The sequence below is a fragment of the Mus caroli genome, chromosome 11 (genome assembly GCF_900094665.2).
Source record: "Mus caroli chromosome 11, CAROLI_EIJ_v1.1, whole genome shotgun sequence".
NCBI lineage: Eukaryota > Metazoa > Chordata > Mammalia > Rodentia > Muridae > Mus > Mus caroli.
The window spans coordinates 71,679,753-71,700,808 of NC_034580.1; the positions used below are offsets into that span (position 1 = coordinate 71,679,753).

The window sequence follows — 21,056 nt, forward strand, 5'->3', positions numbered from 1 at the left end:
CACAGACATGGTTAGACCTAAAGTAACACAAGTAGTTAGTGTGGTCATTCTCCATTTTACCTGCAAGGTGGTCAACAGAACAAGAGCAAACAGGTTACCAACTAAATAGGGTAACCCATCCTATTTAAGCATGACAAGCTCTATACAATGGCTCCGTGTCTGGAAAGTTACCAGATATAAATTCTTTGCAATTTTAGAACGTTCTCAACTTTATAAAATGACAACTTCAATGGCACTCATCCTTGCGTAACACAGAGCTCAGGCCACTCTAAAAGTGGAGAACGAGAAGCCATGCGATGCACTTTTCAGAGCAACTGGTCTTTTGGTTCTCTATAAAATCAGGCCACGATGGTTCCTTGTTAAAATGAATATAAAAATTTAAAGAAACAACTCACAGGGAAGGTAGTGAGGTGTGGGACAAATACCAAAATTTAGGAACTGTGCGTTTCGTAAAAGCTGTACTATTAAACAGTTATGAGACTGCGACCTATATACTCTCCAGTTCTTGTTGTCAGTACATAGATGCCTGAGACTTACTAAAGACTTTAACTCTCTCTCTCTCTCTCTCTCTCTATCCCTCTCTCTCTCTCTCTGTGTAGCATATGCACATATGTGCGCACGTGTACACATGAAGCCAGAGGAGGGTGTCAGGTGACCTCCACTCCCACTCTCTGCTCTACTCCTTTAAGGCGGGGTCTCTCCCTGAGCCAGGGCTCCTGTTTCCAGCTGTCTAGTGCTCCTTCTATCTCCGTGCTGCAGTGCTGGGTCACAGGCACATGAGAGGCCACACCTGACTTACAGGTGCTAGGATCTAAATCCAGGTTTCACAGTTGTGCAGCAAGCGCTCTTAGTCATAAGCCACCTCTCCAGGCCTAGATTTTAAAATTTCAAAAGTATTTTACAAGGAACTCATTTTACAAAGCAGAAGATAAGTGGTTACATGAATAATTATTTCCTATAGTCCCTAAAGTTAATTTCATATTTGTGTGTGTATAGTAAGTATTCAATAGAGAATAACTGAATGAAACAAATGAGTTTTCTACACTAGGGTATAATGTATATTCATATATTTATGAAAACAAAATTAACAGCCTTGCTTATAACCACTGATTCATACAACACCTAGGTATTAAGTGTTAATGGCACAATAAGGGCTGGTTGAAGATCCAAATATTCTATGGTAGACGAAGTTCTCCCTCACAAAACATATTCCAGGAGGGTCCAGCAGGGAAGACGGACCAAGCATTACACACTGTCAGAGTGCTTTCAGGGAAACAGAAAGGCAGCTTTGTTAGTCATAGCAAGGGTGGGCTCGCTGAGTTAAGAGAAAGGCCTCCTTAAAGAGGGGCACGTGAGCACAGAACCTAAACAAGCTGTCTGGAGAGTAAAAAATAAACAAATTAAACCAACTAGATAAAGCAAAGCAAAAACGCAAGGAGGATGACGGACCTATCTTGGTGTATGTGCACTGAGGTCTGGTCTGTTGCTACGGATGGTGATGCTAAATACTGGCCCCCAAGATCTGGCTGCCTCAGGGATGAGGAAATCCTAAGTACACCTAGGCATGCTACATGACCCCGCCCCCCCAAGTATCCCTGACTGGTCAATAAAGATGCCTACAGCCTGTAGCTGGGCAGAAGAGAGGAAGGCGGGGCTTTGATTCCAGGGCTTGGTGTCTGAAGCAGAGTGGAGGAGGAAGAGAAAGAAGATGTCACGGGCAAGGGATCACAAGAACCGGCCATAAGGGCTGGCCAGTTGAAATAAAAGTGGCCCAGGTAGAACATGGCAAGTTATAGCTCAGAGTTATTGGCAGGGAAGCAGACTAAATAGCTTAGAGGGTTGATATCTGTCCACCTCCAGTGCTGTCTAAAGCTCATTATAAATATAAAGGTTTGGTGTCTTTTATCTGGGAACTAAATGATCTAAGGTGGGATAGAGACTCCCAATTGATATTAATTTTAACTATAACATATATGGGAAAGGAAACAGGCCCAGGTAGTAGGCAGCCGGCTACAAAGAAACAAAGTGACAAGAAGCATAGTAAAATGACCAACCCTACATGGAGGGCGCTACAGGCCCAGGAAAAGCTAATTCATTTGAGGGACCTGGGGGAAGAAGGGAGTGTTAAAGTAAAACCTCTTCCAGGAAGAGGACTGGGTGAGGGGGGTTCAGCTAAAGCATCCTCCGCTCTGCTTACGGTCTGCAGCCTTGCAGAAAACAGAAAGCCAAACCTGACGCTCCCAGCTGGCTGAACCATCACTGGAGCCCTGTGAATATCACATCCTTGCTGGTAGCACTCCAACTCCTCTGGCAAAGGATCATTTGTGTCTACACTGAGCTGACTCCAGTGAGCCACCTACTGGCTCAGGCACATTCGACTTCTATCCTATCACAAAGGGAACCCTGAGCTGGGTGGATTCACTGGGAAACTCCATATGTAAGAAGGAAACAACACTAAGCCCACACAAACTGTATTTCAGAAAAACAGAGAAGGGACACGGCCCAAGTCACTTAAAATAGACAGCATTACTTGAATTAAAACTCACAAAAACATTTCCAGAATAGAAAACTACATTATATTTCATAAGAATAATGCAGAATTCCTTAACGTAAATCAAACAGTTCCAATCCAATATTTCATGAACAAGTGGGACTCCAGGTATTCAATACTGGTTTAATATTTGAAAATAATGTAATTTATTACATTATAATAAATGAGGAGAAATATGATTGTTCCCTTCAATAGCTACAATTAATTATTAATTTAAAAAGTGAAACACATTCATGATAAAAACTATCACCAAGGTGCCTGGAAACAATCACCTCAGTAGCAATACAACCAAACCAACCCAACCTAACCTAACCCAACCAAACCAAACCAAACCAACCAACCCAACCAAACCAACCCAACCTAACCCAACCAAACCAAACCGAACCAACCCAACCAAACCAAACCAAACCAAACCAAACCGAACCAACCCAACCAAACCCAACCCAACCCAACTAAACCGAACCAAACCAAACCGAACCAAACCAACCCAGTCCAACCCAAACCAAACCAACCAAACCAACTCAACCAAACCAAACCAACCAATCAACCAATCCCCTCCTTACACCCAGGTCTAAGTTCCTTAGTAACACATGCCAATAAAAGAAACCCTGAGGCTGCTTAGTAAAGTGGTTGAGCTGAGGGAAGGAAAATATAACATGAGCCATGATTACTCCATGCTACCAGGAACTACAGGAAGCACCCCAGAATAACAAGGCATGCCAATGACAGATGCTAACCCAAATAAGGCCCAATGGTGTGAGCAACAAAGTAACTAGAATCTTAGACAAAGCTCACTGCATCTGAGCCCTCCTTGAGGAACAGAATGGAATATGGAGAGACATTCTTCCTTTACAGATGTAAATAAACGGACAAAGAACTGACAAGGCAATCAGAACCCTCGTGAGAGTGAGGGCCAGAAAGAATGCTAGACCTAGTGAGGACATTTTGGGTAGAGACAGTACCTGTAGAATCGCCAAGTATTTCCTTTTACATCTACTTGCTTTTATTTTCTATTTTTTTAAATCGGGGGCTGGAGAGGGAGGGCTCAGCAGTTAAGAGCACTTGACGCTCTTGCAGAGAACTTGAGTTCAGTTCCCACATGGTGGCTCACAACCATCTTGGTCTAGCACCCTCTTCTGGTCTCTTCAGGCATGCATGCAGCACCCATATATGTAGGCAAAACACTCGTACACATAAAATTACATTTTAATTTACCCTGCGTGTGTGTGTGTGTGTGTGTGTGTGTGTGTGTGTGTACACATACACTCCACCTGTCACAACATACATGCAGGTCAGAGGACAACTTATAGAAGTTGGTTCTTTCCTTCCACCATGTAGGAGTTTGATCCCTGTAGCTCGCACAGTGGAATCATAGAATAGATTCCCAAAACTTGTTCTGTGACCTCCATGTATATGCTATGACACATACCCTGCAAACACAAAATAGTAAATAAAATGTAATTTAAAGAAAAGGAGCTGGAGAGATGGTGCAGTGGTTAAAATAACTGCCATATAAGCATGATGACCAGATTTGAGATCACCAGACGCTATGGGGACACTGGGAGGTGCAGAGGACCATCTGTAACTCAAGCCTCAGCACAAGGAGACAAAGGATCCCCAGGGCGAGGTGGCCAGAAAGACGAGCATACTGGGGAGCCGTGGACTTGAGAGGCCTTGCCTTAATGAATAAGGTGGAAGACAGAAGATTATTTTCAACCTCAGGCCTCTATATTCTATTATGCATACATGCATGCACACATACATGCACATGTACATGCAAACATACAAAGATTAATAATAAAAACAAAAAACAGAATCCAAAACCAACTAGTTCTGACACTAGAAGAATCACAGCTTCTAAAAAGACCTGAATTGTCTAAGTAGGTAGTTCAGAGGTTGAGCCCTGGCCTACCATGACTTCATTCCTTAACACCACACATAGGATTTTGATATCTGCATGTGTGTATGTAAATGTACATGTGTTTGTACATGTATACTAAGACACACTCTTACACTGTTGCCCAAAGTGGTCTTGAAGTGGTAAAGTCAAAGCAACCATGCTGACTCACCTTCCTAAGTAGCTGGGATTACAGCCACGCACCACCACACCCTGTTCTGTGTTTTTATTTTATATTATTTTAATGTGTATGGATTTTGTTTGTTTGTTTGGTTGGTTTTTGTTTGTTTGTTTGTTTTTTTCAAGAGAGGGTTTCTCTGTGTAGCCCTGGCTGTCCTGGAACTCACTTTGTAGACCAGGCTGGCCTCGAACTCAGAGATCCGCCTGCCTCTGCCTCCCAAGTGCTGGGATCAAAGGCGTGCGCCACCACTGCCCAGCTGTGTATGGGTGTTTTGCCTACATGTGTGCTTGGTGCCTGTGTAGGCCAGAAGAGGGTATCAGATTCCCTGGCACTGGTGTTACAGACAGTTGTGAGCTGCCACGTAGATGCTGGGAATGGAGCCCAGGCCCTTTGTGAGAGCAGCTGGTGTTCTTAACTACTGAGCTACTGTTCCAGTCACTTGTGTCTTCATTTTAACAGTTTATATTTAAAGTGGTGGTCTTTAAAGGCAAATGAATTCAACAGTACCTTGAGCTTATCACACATAACTAATTAATGACGTTCAGTAGCAAATAGCAAACTAATTCCTAACATGGACTATTTAGCATGGACATTCAAGGGCTAACTAGATGAGCTCAGAGACAACTGTTCTGATCCTTAAGTTTTACCACAAAATACAAGCAAGAAAAAAAATCATGGAGAAAAATTGCTGACACGGGATAGGATGAGGGACTTGTTTTAAAGCACACTTATTCTTTACTCAATCATTTTCTGCTGAAATCTTAGTTTGTTGTTTTTATTTGTTTCCTCTACCCTTGATATTTGGCCTTTTTACTCTTTATGAAGTTTCTTCAATAAGGTAAGTGGGAAGAGACCATTCAAACATAAAGGATCAGTATTACTACAGTGGGTACCATCAATGGCTTGCAGGAGGGATACCAGCAGCATAGCAGCATGCTGGCTAAAAGAGAAGACAGGCAGAGAGGAGGTAAATCCTCGCAGGGCATCATGTAATCATGGCTCATGAGCTGCTGTCCACCTCCACCGAAACCCCTCACAGCAGCCTGGATCCCCACCAGCAGAGCCCTTCCGGGGATAAAGTGTCTTCCCAGGTACATGCATCAGCAAGCACGGGAAAGCAGGCAGCACTTACTTTCGAAGGTGGTCATGCTCTTTCAGAAACAGTTCCGTTCTCCTGTTGTTCACTCCAGACCCACTTTTATACGACCTACAGCAATGTCAAGAAAAGGCAAGAACGTATTTTGAAAGTGCTGCAACATCAGGTTAAGGCACTGACCCTAATGATAGCAGAGGAGAGTTCTGTGTTCTCCACAGTCTCAAGTAAACAATCAGAATAGAATGATTTTCACTCCCCGAGTGCTCCCACTACCACAGATGCACAGGATGAATTTTGTTTCTCCAGTTTAGATGTAGGGGTTTTCTGTTTTTCACCAAACTAACCCAAGCTTCTGAACGGGGGCTCCTACTTTTCCTTGGTGTGTTAACTTTCGTGTTACAACGTTAGACGAGCACATGGCACACGGGGCAAGAAGCCACTGAACCAACGTTAGTCATCACAGCAGCACGAGCCGAGGCCAAATGTTCAATGGTGGCACACGTCAGGATTTCCATGTTCATTGTCTGCACATTACAATGACCACAGGTGACCTTTACCTCTATCAATACTCTCCTTCTCCTGCTTTTCACTAGAAGTAAGTATTAACAACATTTTATTTCTTTCTTTTCGTTTCCCCCTTTCTTTTCTTTCTTTGGAGACAGGGTTTCTCTACGTAGCCCTGGCTGTCCTGGAACTCTATGTATACCAGGACTCAAGCTCACAGGGTCTGCCCACTTCCGCCTCCTGAGTGTTGAGGTTAAAGGCATGTGCCACCACAACTGGTCTTTAAGAACTTTTTTTTTTTAAAGTTCCTAAACTGTACCAATGTCTATGAATAGGGGGTCATGTTATAATACCCGAAGGTCTGGCTGAGAGGCAGGGGGTCATGTTATAATACCCGAAGGTCTGGCTGAGAAGCAGTGACAGCATGCAAGACACAGGAGAGACTGGCAAAGCAGCTGACATGACTCTGAAGTCTATGCACCACCATTATGTAGCCAGATGATCGCAGAAAGCCTCTTGACACCGACTTTTGTAAAATAAGACCTAATGATAGCTGCCTCTTTCAAAGGAGTATAATGGCACCAAAAAGGTAATCCATAGAAAGGACTGTGTTAAATGCAGAAACAGTAGAGAAAACCCCAGCAAAGCCGCCACTTAGGTGTTACTAGGCCTCACTCACTAACAAGCCCCCTCTAGCACTGTGATCATAGACTCCTTCACAGCTAAGCTGCCATTTTCACACCGACTATTTCCAGGATGTCTTGTTCATAGCGGTACTGAGACAATGGTTGAATGAATGAATGAATATATTTTATCAACATTTTTTTCAGAAACTAAAGGGTTATATTCTAGTGGTTCCCACAAGCTGTGGAAGAGCTAAATGTATAGCTATTAAAGGCTGCCTTCTGTTGGTTCTGACTGCAGTCTTCAAATTGTGTCTGCCAGGCAACTGGACAGAAATTAAAGAAGGCTTCTACACTCCAAACAACAAAACACACTCTCCCTCTTTCCTCCTTGGAATCAGAGTTTGAGGCCAGTCTGCTCTACACAGCAGGTTTCAGGCCCGATAATGCTAAGTAGAGAGTCTCTTTAGGAATGTTTTTCAGAGCACACATAACACATACCAGCTTGTGATGAGCGTGTGTTCTAGTTGATATAATGAAAATATCATAAACTATCACAAACGAATGGTAGTATCATTCATTAGATGGTCCAAAATGGGAAAACTGTCTAGGTATGGTGGAAGCTACCTACCATCTCAGCCCTTGGGAAGCAGAGTCAGGAGTGCCACAACCAAAGCCAACCTGACCTATGCCTCAAGAAAACAAAAACAAGACAGAAAATCTTCAGCATCAGTTAGATGCTCTACAGGACTTCATCAGTCAAGGTCAGTTGTAAAAACATGACTATAAGTGGAATGCTAGCCTATGCTCCCGAGGGGACGATGAAGCGATGGATGGAAAGAGCAAATCTACGGACTAAGACCACTGTAAAATGCCAGAAGGCCTTAGTCTTGCAAGGCTTTGATTCTATATTAAACCTAGAAACTCCTGCTCCCATACAAACCTAGTTCAGAATTTCAAGGACACTAACAGCTATCTGAACATAGAGAGAGAAGCAAGCAGCAGGGAAATAGAACCTTTAGACATCAGCATTCCTGCCATTCTCAGCATGGGCGGGAAGGGAATCACTCAGGCTGGACCTAAGAAAGTCAAGGCTGGCAAGGGCTCACAGGAAGCCTGGGAGATGGCAAAGTCGAATCCGCCCATACTTTAGCAAGCTTCAAAGGAAAATGAAATGGAAAATCAGAAACCCCAAAGTCTAAATCCTGGTGTTGCTACTCAATTTGCAATTAACTACAGACACAGCCTAAACAGAACACATAAACACTGCATGCAATAACATGAAGGTAACTTACTCAATATCTTTTCGTACTGATCCCATGAGATTCTCCCTTTCCCGTATTGCCGTAAAGTTTGCTTTGGTTTTATGAAATTCGTGCGTATAATCCTGAAATAAATCAACATCCGGATTCAACACAAACTATTAATTTACTTTTATCCTTTTAAAGTAGTTGTACATGCTCATTAGGCTACACATTACAAAACACTAAATGTCCTACCACCTAGTACCTTACCACACAGGACAGAATTATAAGGGAAAAAAATCTAAGACAAAATGACTTCAAACAGCCTAGGGTAAAAGAAGGGAGCGATTTCCTACTCATTGGTGTACTTAGTAAGGCTGAGAGCTTACTTTTCCAAACCCTTGCCCCCATCCCCACCTCCCCTCAGTGCTGAGGGTCCAACCCATGGCTTTACATATGCAAAGCAAATGCTCGACCATGGAGCTACACCCCCCACCCCCCGTTCATTTTTAAGAAAGTTTATATTTTTCATTCACTTTGTCTATTGTCTTTCATATTTAATATTACTTTTATGTATATTAAACAATTGAGTCTTTTGCTGTAGTTTCTGACATTAGATCTTCCTCAGTTCTTCAATGCTCAGAAATCTATAAATTTCACCCATGCTCTATTTGGAACTTGGATGGATTTTCTTTCTTCCCCTGCTTTCCTCTGCTTTTCTACATTTAAATCTTTAGGAGTGGTGGGGGAGGAGAAAAAGGGAGTGAGGGGGAAGAGAGAAAGGAAGAGAGGAAGGGAGAGAGAGAAAGAGAGGAAAATCTGCCAGTAAAGACCCATTTGTTCGCAGCTGGGCGTGAGTTTACCCTTGTCATCTCAGCAGTCAGGAGGCAGAGACAGGAGAAGCCCTATGGCTCACCAGCCAGCTATCCTAGCCAAACTGGCAAGCCCCAGGTCCTAGAGAGACTCTGCCTCAAAAACCTAGGAACAACCAACTACCAAAGGTTGACCTCTAGGCTCTATACACACAGGTACCGGCACCTGACTGAGTGGTAAAATTAAATACTTTTAGAGAGGGTTTCTTTGTGTAGCCCTGGCTGTCCTGGCCAGGCTGGCCTCGAACTCAGAGATCCGCCTGCCTCTGCCTCCTGAGTGCTGGGATCAAAGGCGTGCGCCACCACGGCCGGCTTTAAATACGCTTCTTCACTTTCAGAACTATATTACGCTTTATTCTTGGTTATTTTAGATGATATTTAAATGAACTTTGATATCATCTTGTCATTCTAAAATAAGTAAAGAAAGTCAGGCCCGGTGGTGCAGCTGTAATTCCAGTACTTAGGAAGTGGAATAAGAGGACTGGGAATTCAGGGCCAGTTTGTGGTAAAGGCAACTGTCTCAAAAATAAAATGAAAAAAAAAAAAAAAAAAAAAAAAAGAAGAGCTGACTATGGGCACAGATTGGAACATCAGTATCTGGAGGCTGAGGCAGGGGGATTGAAAGTCAGGGAAAAGTACGGATTACTAAGCCAGAGCATAAAGCCTGCCCCTAAAGAGAAATCACTTCCTATTTTCCCTTTATACATGTATATGTAAGGTCTCATTTATTCCCCAAGCTGGCTTTGAACTCCTGATCATCTTGTCTCTACCTCCGAGTACTGGGATTATAAGGTAACACCATCACACCTGGCTGGCTGTGTGTGTTTCACTTTTGGTGCCAGTGGCTGAACAAGGGCCTCATTCATGCTTGCCCTCTGCTCCGCCTGGCCTCACCCCATTTAGTTCAGTGCCCAATGGGCCACTGTGTGTACAGAGCACAATGGCTTGCTTTTATATATACTGTCTTACTGAGTTTACTTCTAACTTCTATTATTTTAATTTTCTTGGTGTGTCAGACATATATGATGTTATCATGCCACATGTTACAAATTTGCCTCTTCCTTTCAAATATTTATCTCAGGCTTTGCTGTTGTTTTTTCATTAACTGTACCAATGAGAAGCTCCAAAGTCATGTCAGACATCTACAGTGGTCGTAAATACTTTTTTCTTGCTTTGTTCTTTTCTTTTCTGAGTCAGGGTCTAGCAGCCTGGTCTAGCCTTGACTTTCTGGTTCTCCTGTGTCTTCTTTCTAAGTGCTAGGATTCTAAGCCTGAACTAGGAGACTTGGGAACTAAACTCAGGGCTCTGTGTACATTCTGACACCTGAGCTGGAGTCCCCACTCCCTTTCTCTTTAGTGAGAATGCTTCAGTGTTTTACCACTGACCGCAATCCCAACCCTCCATTGTTGGTCCTTCTCTCTGGGTGAGTGCATGGCGTGCACCTGGCCTTCTGCAGGCTGAGTGTGGGGCCTTGTGCACACTGATCACAAATCCTACCACCGAATTATACTTCTGCTCCTTGCTATTATTCCCCACCTCCACAATCCCCTTTCAAGATGAGGTTTACTATGTATCCCTGGCTGGCCTAGAATTCACTATGCATACCAAGTTGACTTCCAACTTATGGTACTCCACCTTCCTCAATCTTGCAAGTCCTGGGGTTACAGCTGTGTGCCACAGTACTCAGATTCCCAGTTGTGGACCAGAAAGATGGCTCAGTAGGTAAAGGCACTTGTTGCCAAACCTGACAGCCTGAGTTCAATCCCAAGAACTCACATGGTGGAAAACTAGAACTGAATTATATAAAGTGTCCTCTGATCTCCATACATGCACATAGACACATACATACATACATACATACATGTAAGAAAGAAAAGCTTTGGAAAACATTCCTCTTTGCTTAGGTATGTGCATGTGTGTTTCCTATGAACATGTGTGCAGAGGCCAGAAATGAACATGGATATCTTCTTCTATTGCTCTCCATCTAGTTTTTAAGTCTCTCAATGAATCTAAAGCTTGCTCTTTTGGCTAGGATAGCTGGCCAGAAAGTTCTTAGGATCATCTGTCTTCATCTCCTTCAAAGTTGAGGTTGCAGATGCATATGGCCATGCCTGGCTTTTATATGGGCTCTAGGGATTTGAACTCAGATCCTCTTGCTTTCATTGCAAGCACTCTGACCCACGAAGCCATCTCTCCTATTCCTATCACCACCACCACCATCATCTTGAGACAGGGTCTCACTATGTGGTCTTGGCTGATCTGGAACTCATTATATAGACTAGATTGGCCTTGAACTCATTGAAACTGGACTGCCTGACTCATGAGTGCTAAGATTTAAAGTTGGGTACCAATTTTTAAAGAGTTCTTAAATCACATAGTTGTTTACTTTTTTCTGTAATAAAAATGTTTGCCTTCCAATCTATACATCTGTACTTTAATACCACCTAATAAATCTTTACACATTAATGGTGCTTTGTTATACTTTTGATATTTGCTAAAAAGACACTCTAACCACGGTTAGCTACTCCTCTTCCAGCCACCTCAGTAACATGGAGACATCACTACGCCCCATACCCCACCTGCAGAATGTCTCTGTGTCGCTGCAGCGTGTGCATCAGGGCTGCATTCAGGGAGGGCACCCCTGCACTGTGGGTGTACTCTGCCATTTTGTCGTTTACTCCTGTAAGCTAGAAAGAAAAGGAAAATAGTTTAAAAGCACTAAACATAGCTCAGTAAACTCTCTGCCTATATGTCCTCTTGGCTGACAGCAAACAAGACAAGGCCAGTCACTGGCAATCCCCACAAATGACATGTTACAATTTGGATGGCTGCCATTAAAATTCAAGTGGCCAGAGGAGGAACACGCCGTGAATGAATGGATGTTTTCAGTAAACAATATAATGCAGAGTCATATCTAACAAACAGCAAACTAGCTGTTTACCCAAAAGCACTTACCCTTGCCAAAAGCTGTTCAATTTCAATTGCCATTGTCTCAAACATTCTGTCTTGGCTTGATCCATTTAATAGTGGTGTTGTGTCAGAACTAAAGAGAAGTTCAATTAAAAAAATCAATTACTTAGCCCTTTAAAACATATTAAAATAATCAGGTAATTTTTCTTAAAGAGATCAAATAAACTCCAAAACATTCTTTATCTTTCTTTAAAGATTATGATTTTATGGTCAGAGGATAAAGGTGCCTGAGCCAAGCCTGGTGACTCGAGTTCAGTCATGGGGATCCACAAGGTAGAGGGAGGGAACTTACTCCTATACGTTGTCCTGAACTAGAAAATAGCATCCTGAGTGAGGTGACCCAGACCCAAAGGACACGCATGGCATGTACTCATTGATAAGTGGAGAGTAGCCACCAAGTACAGGACAGCCAAACCCAAAGAAACCTAGTAACAAGGAGGGCCCAAGGGAGCGTGTGTGAGTCTCACTCAGAAGGGGAAACAAAACAGTCATGGGAGGTGGATGGAGGGAGGGAACTGGATGGGAGAGGGGGTGAGGAGGGGATGGGGGTAACCCTAGAGACTCCTACCAGGGAGGGATATGGAAACAGAAGTGGCCACCTCCTGTAGTCAGGCAGGACTTCCAGTGGAGGGTGAGGGAACATCAACTCACCCACAAAACCTTCAACCTAAAATGTATCCTGCCTTCAAGATACACAGGATAAGAATGGAGCAGAGATTGAAGGAACAGCCAAACAATGACTGCCCCAACTTAAGACCTAACCCATGTGAGACAACCAACTTCTGATGCTATTAATGATACTCTGCTATGCTTGCAGACAGGAGCCTAGCATAACTGTCTCCTGAGAGGCTTCATCCAATAGTGGATGGAGGTAGGTGCAGAGAGCCACAGCCCAACACCAGATGGAGCTTGAGCAGTCTGTAGAAGAGTTGGAAGGGTCAAGGACACCACAAGAAGACCTACAGGGTCAATTAACCTGAGCCCATGGGGCTCATAGAGCCGGAACCACCAACCAAAGAGCCCAAAGAGCATGCTCAGGTGGCCCTAGGTCCCCTACACATCTGTAGCAAATGTGCAGCTTGGCCTTCATGCGGGTCCCCTAACAACTGGAGCGGAGGCTGTCTCTGACTCTGTTGCTGCCTCTCCTCTAAGCGCACTGCCTGGCTGGGCCTCAGTGAGAGAGGACGAGCTCGGTCCTACTTACTGCACCTGGATGTCCCTGGGGGGAGGGGGTACTGGGGGGGGGTTGCCTTCACTGAGGAGAAGGGGAGGGATAATGAGGGGAAGGATTTGTAGGGGTGGGGCTGAGAGGAGAGGAGAGGAGGAAGGGAGGCCGCCATCAGGATATAAAGTGAAAAAAATAAATCAATGAAAAAAAACCTCTGCCAGGCGTGGTGGCACACACCTTTGATCCAGCACTTGGGAGGCAGAGGCAGGCGGATTTCTGAGTTCAAGGCCAGCCTGGTCTACAGAGTGAGTTCCAGGACAGCCAGGGCTACAGAGAGAAACCCTGTCTCAGAAAACCAAAACAAAAAAAACAAAAACAAAAAAAACCAAAAACAACAAAAAAAAAACCAACCAACCAACCAACCAAAAAACAACAAAAAAACCCAAAAATACTAAAAAACAGTACAAAATGTAAATGAAATAAAGGCATTCCAAGTGCTGTGCACCCACTCCCCAAATGATAAAGAATCCTCTAAGCAACTAAAATTCTGAAAGAATAATGGAAAACAGCAAAAAGCTCCTTATAATAGCGAAGGGAAAAAAATTGGTCACAGATTACATTATGAGGCCTAAGAGGAAATAATCTTTACCTTTTCTCCAAAAATATGGTTTCTTATGCTTTTAAATTCTCTCTTCCTTTAATGATTCTTATCAAACGGAAGACTGAGATGTAAATGACCCGAATGAACAGTGATTCAGGACTCAGCAGACAGCATTCAGGCTCACAGCTGAGGCCAGCAGGCTTTCAGACCAGCAGCCCCCCCCCCCCCCCCCCCCCCCCCGCTCCTCACAACACACACCCACCTCATCCTAGTTGACAAGAATGTGTTTAACATCTCTTTATATCAGAGTAGCCAGCCAGAAATCTGACTTTTCACAGATGAAAGATGTCTGACAGATACAAATTCTAAAAGTTTCATTTGTCTGTTCTCAAAAACCAGTACCCTTCATTAGAAACCCATACTGTGCACACGATCACATGAGCAGCTTAGTACAGACCAGTTATTCCCAACAAAACCGAAACGGGTCACACTCTCCAGCCTGAGTAGAGGCTGATTCCGGCTCTAACACAGCGCTTGAATGTGGCAACTCAAAACACTAAGTCATCAACTCAATGTCAAAAGAACCTCAGTGACCATTGTCCCCTCAAATACCTGGCTGTCCTGGAACTCACTCTGTAGATCAGGCTGGCCTCGAACTCAGAAATCCACCTGCCTCTGCCTCCCGAGTGCTGGGATCAAAGGCGTGCGCCACCACGCCTGGCAGAGGTTTTTTTCATAATGAAGCCAGTCAGTGAGCCTGCTAAAGAGCTGCTAGTAAGAACTGTTTAAAAACCTCACTTATTTTACCTTATTTATGGGTGTGCTTGCTTGCCTGCATGAGTTTATGTACATCATGTGCATGCAGAGCTGCAAGAGCCCAGAGGGCACCAGATTCCCCGGACTTGGTTATAAGCACTTGTGAGGGAGGCCATGCAGTTGCTGAGAATCAACCCTAGGTCCTCTGCAAAAGCAGCTATGGCTCCAGCCCCAGATTTTTTTTCCCGTAAAGACAGAGGCTTGCCTGGAACACGTGGTCTTTCTGTTCCATTCTCTTCAGTGTGGGACTACAGGTATGTACCAGGCCTGGCTTTAATAAGGATTCTTATTTCAGATGCTTCACTAGGTCATAAGCTTTATTTCTTCTGCATACATTCCCATTTCTATGCCTTGTAACATGACATGAACATATCTAGTTCTTAGGCAGGCATGATGGTGCACATCTGTAATTCCAGCACTTGGGGGGCTGAGGTAGGAAGGTAACAGGGTTGAGACCAGCTTGGGTCACATAGTGATCAAGGTGGAGACTGGGGTCAGTTTTTTTACTGTGTCCCGTAAACCAAGGTTGTGAGGGTACCCCCGAGGGTGTACAGCCACAGAACAGCTCTCTCTGCCGCTGATCTGAACCCTCCCACAAGGTACACTGAAGAGAACAATGGGGCTGTAGAGATCAAGAAGGAAACTGCTTGTCTTCTCATACACATATGCCCAGCACCTGTCAAGTGGTATTTACTGTTCCTTAAATACTTGTTGAATGAATAAGTAACAGGGCAATCTCTTCCAATATTCACTATTCTTAGGACAGTAGAGAAGTCCAGGGAAATGGTTAAAAAAAAACCTCATTCTTATTAAAAGAAAAAAAAAAAAAGGAAAACCCCTCATTCTCAGGGCTGGTTGAGCACCGACTGCTCTTCCAGAGGTTGTGAGTTCAATTCCCAGCAACCACATGGTGGCTCACAACCATCTGTAATGAAACCTCTTCTAGTGTGTCTGAAGACAGTGACAATGTACTTACATAAAACAAATAAATAGTTCTTTTTTTTTTAAACCCCACCTCATTCTCTTTAACATCAGGGATCAGTTGGATTTAGTTCAGATAATAGGTGTGAGGTGATCCACAGCCCTTGACTCTCAACATACAGAAAAAGAACCCAAGACTCTTAAAAGAAAAGTTCTGTTCACTGATGACTGTATTTGTGCGACATGCTGGAAATCAAAACCAACACTGAGCATGTGTGATGGTTTGGATATATTTGGCCAGGGACTGGCACTATTAGGAGGTGTGGCCCTTTTGGAGTAGGTGTGTCACTGTGGGTGTGGGCTTTAAGACCTCATCCTAGCTGCTCTGCTAGCAGCCTTCAGATGAAGATGTAGAACTCTCAGCTCCTCCTGCCTGGATGATGCCATGTTCCTGCCTTGATGATAATGGACTGAACCTCTGAACCTGTAAGCCAGCCCCAATTAAATGTTGTCCTTATAAGACTTGCCTTGGTCATGGTGACTGTTAATAGCAGTAAAACCCTAACTAAGACAGCATGCACAGTCTGTCTTTATTTTCCAGAGCTGGGGATTACAGTTCCTGGACACGGAGCTCCAGCCTCAGCCTGCAACCTCATAACCTTAGGCTCTCTAGGGAAAGCAAAATCAGTCCCAGTTTGTAGCTGAATTCAGAATGTTCTCAAGACATTGTTTCTTTAAAAGGGAATCCAAGCAGAGAGCACAGGAAAAACATCCCATAACAATACTTCCTGGCAGGTTTGCGTTTGAAAATTGTATACTGCTGGAAAAAACAGATATGAGCCTTAAATCCAGAAAAAAAAAGCGTTCTGAACAGAAAACACACTCAGTAAGAAACAAAAGCAGGGCTGGTGAGATGGCTCAGAGGTTAAGAGCACCGACTGCTCTTCCGAAGGTCCTGAGTTCAAATCCCAGCAACCACATGGTGACCTACAACCATCCTTAATGAGATCTGACACCATCTTCTGGTGTGTCTGAAGACAGCTACAATGTACTTAGATATAATGATAAATAAATCTTAAAAAAAAAAAAAAAAAGCAAAAACGACCCTCATGCCCCTTACTTGGTGAATGAAAGTGTGCAAAACAAAGTCCTGCCCTGAGGTCCATGGGTGCCACCAGCTGGTGTCTAGGTCCCTGAGTCAACACATTGTACCTGCTAGCTTTGTAAGCCATAGTCCCTATGCAAAAGGACCAACACTTTGGCTAAAAAATAGCAAAAAGAGATTTGTTGTGATGTATACAGGATGTGTGTTCTGGAGATTCGAGCTCAGTTTTATTGTTGTCAATATTAGCTAGAAAATACCCACCCTCCACTCTGCTACCAATAATCTCATGGCTGGGTGTATATGTAAGTACAATCCCGGTGAAAATGTCCATAGCAACATTTATACAAAAATTTGAGAACAGAACTTCAAATACAGTGATCATATTAGCTATTAAAATTATTGTTAAGTATCAAAAATTAGAAGTATCTATCAAATAGTTAAGCCCTAACATGGTTGTTTAATATATGTAGCAAATAAAGGCAGTGACCAAATGCACCCTTGGCTGAACAATGTTAGACAATGCTAAATTTAAAAAGGCAAACTACAAAATAGCTCTTGTATAATACTAGGACTTGACTAGAAATACCAAGATCTGTAAAAAAATAGTGAGATTTCTATGTAAATGAGAAGTATAGTGTGGGATGCTACCGGGGGCTTTATTTAACTTGCATTGGTTATATTTTAAAAAGAGACACTAACAAAATAGGGTTCATGTTATTATTTATATTTCTAAGAACCTCAAACATTTCCTGTTTTTTTTTGAAACAAGTGATTAAATAATCAGAAAATTTAAAAATATAAACTTTCAGCCAGACATGGTGGCACACACGTTTAATCCCAGCACTAGGGAGGCAGAGGCAGGTGGATCTCTTATGAGTTAGAGGCCAGGCTGGACTACATGGCAAGTTTCAGGACAGCCAGGGGCTCTTTACACAGAGAAACCCTGTCTCAAACCTTGCTCTCACCCCCTGACCACACCCCCTGCCACCAAATAACCTTTCCTTGAGTTGTAATATGCTAGTTTCTCAAAACAACAACAACAACAACAACAGCAACAACCACAACCACCACCTTCCATGACTGTGAGGGTCCTGCATTAGATTCTTTCTAAACCATAAACACCAGAAAAACAGTCTGCATACGTGTATACAGTTCCACTGAGAAATCAGAAAACAAAAATATCAGCCAGATGGTGGTAGAGCCCTTTAATCCCAGCCCTGTGGAGGCAGAGGCAGGCGGATTTCTGAGTTCGAGGCCAGCCTGATCTACAGAGTGAGTTCCAGGACAGCCAGGGCTACACAGAGAAACCCTATCTCGAAATANAAAAAAAAAAAAAAAAAAAACAAAGATCATGTGGGCAGACCAGACATTTCTGTGGACTAACTAAGAATGAAATTCCTTTGGATCTGCTATGGAGCAGTGTCCCCTGTCTTTGCCTCCTAGTGCTGGCAGAAGTGTACAAGCCTGCCTTTAGAAACTTACTACTGATACAAACTCATTTTTAAACTCAAGAAGTTTCTTCCTCAGCTATCACAATCTTTGTCTAAGATCTCAAATAAATGTTAGTCTCAAGAATTAGGAAGAATTGGGATTAAAGATACACAGACAGACACACACAGACTAACACACACACACACAGAGACACACAGAGACAGACAGACAGACACATACACACAAAGATAATGACAACAAAATCAAAACATCACTAGTTTAGCAGCAGATCAGGTAACAGAGTTCTATGTCCGCGTCCTTTTAAAGCATCCCAGAGTCAGGCATCAGAGTCTGGCAGTACCTGTACCTATCGCGTCCTCCATCCCGGGTGCCGCTGTGGCTGTAGCTCGTACAGAGTTTACTGAAGGAAACGAGTTTCAGGTCAAGTTCGTTTTCCAGCTGCCGAGCTTGTTTCCTGAGATCTTTTAAGAAAATTACAAAAGTAAATCATTCGTCTGTCAGTAGACGCTAAATTCCTAAGATATTTTAAGAAAGGCAACTATGAAAATGATCACGTATTGATCTCTGATCTAGTTACTCAGAAACCAAAGGCATGTCTAAGAAAATAAGTTGGTCAAGTATTTAAAGTTCAGATGGGAGCCATGAGGGAGGCAGTTGTGGGAGACACACAACCTGTCCCTTTTCTTTCAAAGACAGCTTGACAGTCAGTGCCATAGCATCCCTGAGAATGCTCTCACAGCAACAACCAACTGCTGTAACTTAAAGGGCAACAAGGGGAGAATATAAATCACGGAGAAGTGAAGATGGTCTCTAACCCTCACATCATTTACCAGATAGCTTTCTAAGAAGCTAGCATTCTTTTTGACACATTTTTCTTTTTGCTTCAAAACTCTGCTAGGAGTTTGGGTCTTGTCTTTTCTTTTTTTCAAACAGGCAAAATACCTCAGCAATTAAACACAAGGAAAAAGTAAAAGCAAATTAATAAAAAATAAAATAAAATTGGGGGGGGGTCAGGTAAAAACAAAGAGTACACTTTGAACAAGACAAAAATACAACTGTGACAGGTTTTTTTTTTTAAAGCATATGTTTTTAAAAGTAGAAGCAAACAGATAAACTGGTGTAGAAGCTTGGTTTCTGAACGGCTGAATGAAAGGAGTCATACTTGGAAACCCAATATGTATGTATGTATGTATGTGTGTGTGTGTGTTCATGGTGGAATTCAAATGAAAGGAGTAAACACAGGAAGGAATAATGTAAGAATGTCTCAGGACTGAAGAATATCAAGACACTGTGTCATTATATTTTGCAATCCAAGGCAGGAAGCAGAATTATATGGTGGAGCGTATCTACCCAGAGACCAAATCCCACTCCTAACGTCAGCTCAGCCACCTACTGTCTTTGAGATTTACTGATGACCCAGTTCATTTAAAAACCTCAAGCCTTCAGGTTTTCTATACATGCTTAAAGCATCTGGTACAAAGATATCTTGTCAATATATTAGTTGCTTTAATTATTACAGTATAGTGTTTCAAGAACCCACAGCCTAATGACTATCATAGCAGCCACTTCCATCTACATCGTTTAAAAAGAAATTCTAGCTACGACAAGTATGTCCAAAGGGCATTTTAAATACATGGTTTAAACTATAGGCAAGTTTCTCTGTAATTCTATTTATCTATTTAGTCTAATGAAAAGCATAAAGTAGAATGTATTTTGAAAACATGACAGAACATAAAATTCAGTCCCTTAGATCTACTGGCTGATGGTGACAATACCATATTTCCCAGGGGCTTCACGGGCCAAAAAGAGGAAATAGGTTTAAAAACTAAATAAGCAAACAGTTAAATGAAACAAAGTGGGCCATTTCTGATCTTTGTGGATCACTGTGACTAGGAAGGTTTTGTGTGACCTCACTTGAGTGGACCAGACTTTCAGGAATTAAATAAGCACAACTGAAGGTTTTCCTGGCGGGAGACGAACAGCAAACGTATTCATTAGAACCTTTTTTGCTATCATTTTTAACAAAACCGATCTTGGAGTCCAGGGAAGAAGGTACAGTTATTTTCAGTATTCTGTCACCCAGTCGTCATTAAAGTCTCAATCTCAAATTGCCAGTTGGGGTCCAGGAGGAGACGACCGTCCACTAAAAATCCCTGCAAGGCTGGCGCTGACAAGTCCCTTCTCACTCCTAGTTGTCTGACAGTGACCTCAACTCCAAGGTTCTGACTGATCGTCTTCCGGGCTCTGGATCTTGTTGCTCAACACCCTCCTCCCAAGAGCTCGTCTCCGCAGCCCCATCCTGAAAGCCTCACTACCCCTCACACTTCCATCTGGAGCCTCAGGCGCCTCTTCCTCTCCATCCCGGCTCCCTCCACTCCAGGACCCAACCCCTTCCCAGGTCCGGCTCACTCCGCCCCAGCTCCTTCCCCAAGTTCCCAGGCCCAGGGCTTCTCTCGGACAACCTCATCCCAAAGTGTGGCTCATTCCGAAGCCTGGCTCTTCCCTCTGCTGCCTCCCTCAAGATCCAGCCTCATTAAGTCCACTCTGCACCCGGCGGAACCCACTCCGAGGCCTCGCCCTCACCTTCCCAGTAATTGCTGGTTCCTGCCGCCATCTTTGTTGCCCAACGTCAGTCGGGACAGGCGAGTAGAGGCCTTGAAGGCCAGAGAGTCACCACCACGCCTTCTTCCACCCCCGAGCGCCGAGGCTGATGGGATACGCTAGCCTCCTTAGACACTGCCACCTGGTGGACAATTCGTTATTTTACAGCTTTAAGTAGCTCGTTTGAAAGCGTCGTTTAGCTGTTCTGGGTGTTCATACCACATCTTTCCAGTCTTTAGTCTTCAATTTCTTCATCTCGGATTGTTCCTCTTTTCAGCAGGTGACTTAGAGGAGAGACACAGTTTCCATTGTCTCTCCTTAAATAGGATGTCTTGGGACCGGAGGTTGGGGGGGGGGGTCAAGCTTAATGGGGCAGGTGCTTTGCCTGTATGTAAGAGGGTCTGGGTTCGACCCCCAGCTCTCTATAAACAGAACATGGTAGTATATGCCTTTA

At 43.4% G+C, this 21,056-nt stretch overlaps 1 protein-coding gene across 2 annotated transcripts in view; it reads right to left on the bottom strand.

Annotated features, from left to right (window-relative positions):
• Nucleotides 1-20,646, bottom strand: part of Gosr1 (golgi SNAP receptor complex member 1) — a 36,914-nt gene extending 16,268 nt beyond the window's left edge. Inside the window, exons 1-6 of one of the 2 annotated variants that reach the window (XM_021177315.2) lie at nucleotides 20,585-20,646; nucleotides 18,348-18,462; nucleotides 11,924-12,011; nucleotides 11,548-11,655; nucleotides 8,148-8,239; nucleotides 5,762-5,836 (exon numbers count right to left, since the gene is read on the bottom strand). In XM_021177315.2, the coding sequence (XP_021032974.1) occupies nucleotides 5,762-5,836; nucleotides 8,148-8,239; nucleotides 11,548-11,655; nucleotides 11,924-12,011; nucleotides 18,348-18,462; nucleotides 20,585-20,615 (509 nt within the window). In that variant the 5' untranslated portion in view covers nucleotides 20,616-20,646. Of the gene's footprint in view, nucleotides 1-5,761; nucleotides 5,837-8,147; nucleotides 8,240-11,547; nucleotides 11,656-11,923; nucleotides 12,012-18,341; nucleotides 18,463-20,584 lie in introns of both variants that reach the window. The other variant, XM_021177314.1, reaches the window with a different exon arrangement.
• Between the last annotated feature and the right edge of the window lie 410 nt (nucleotides 20,647-21,056).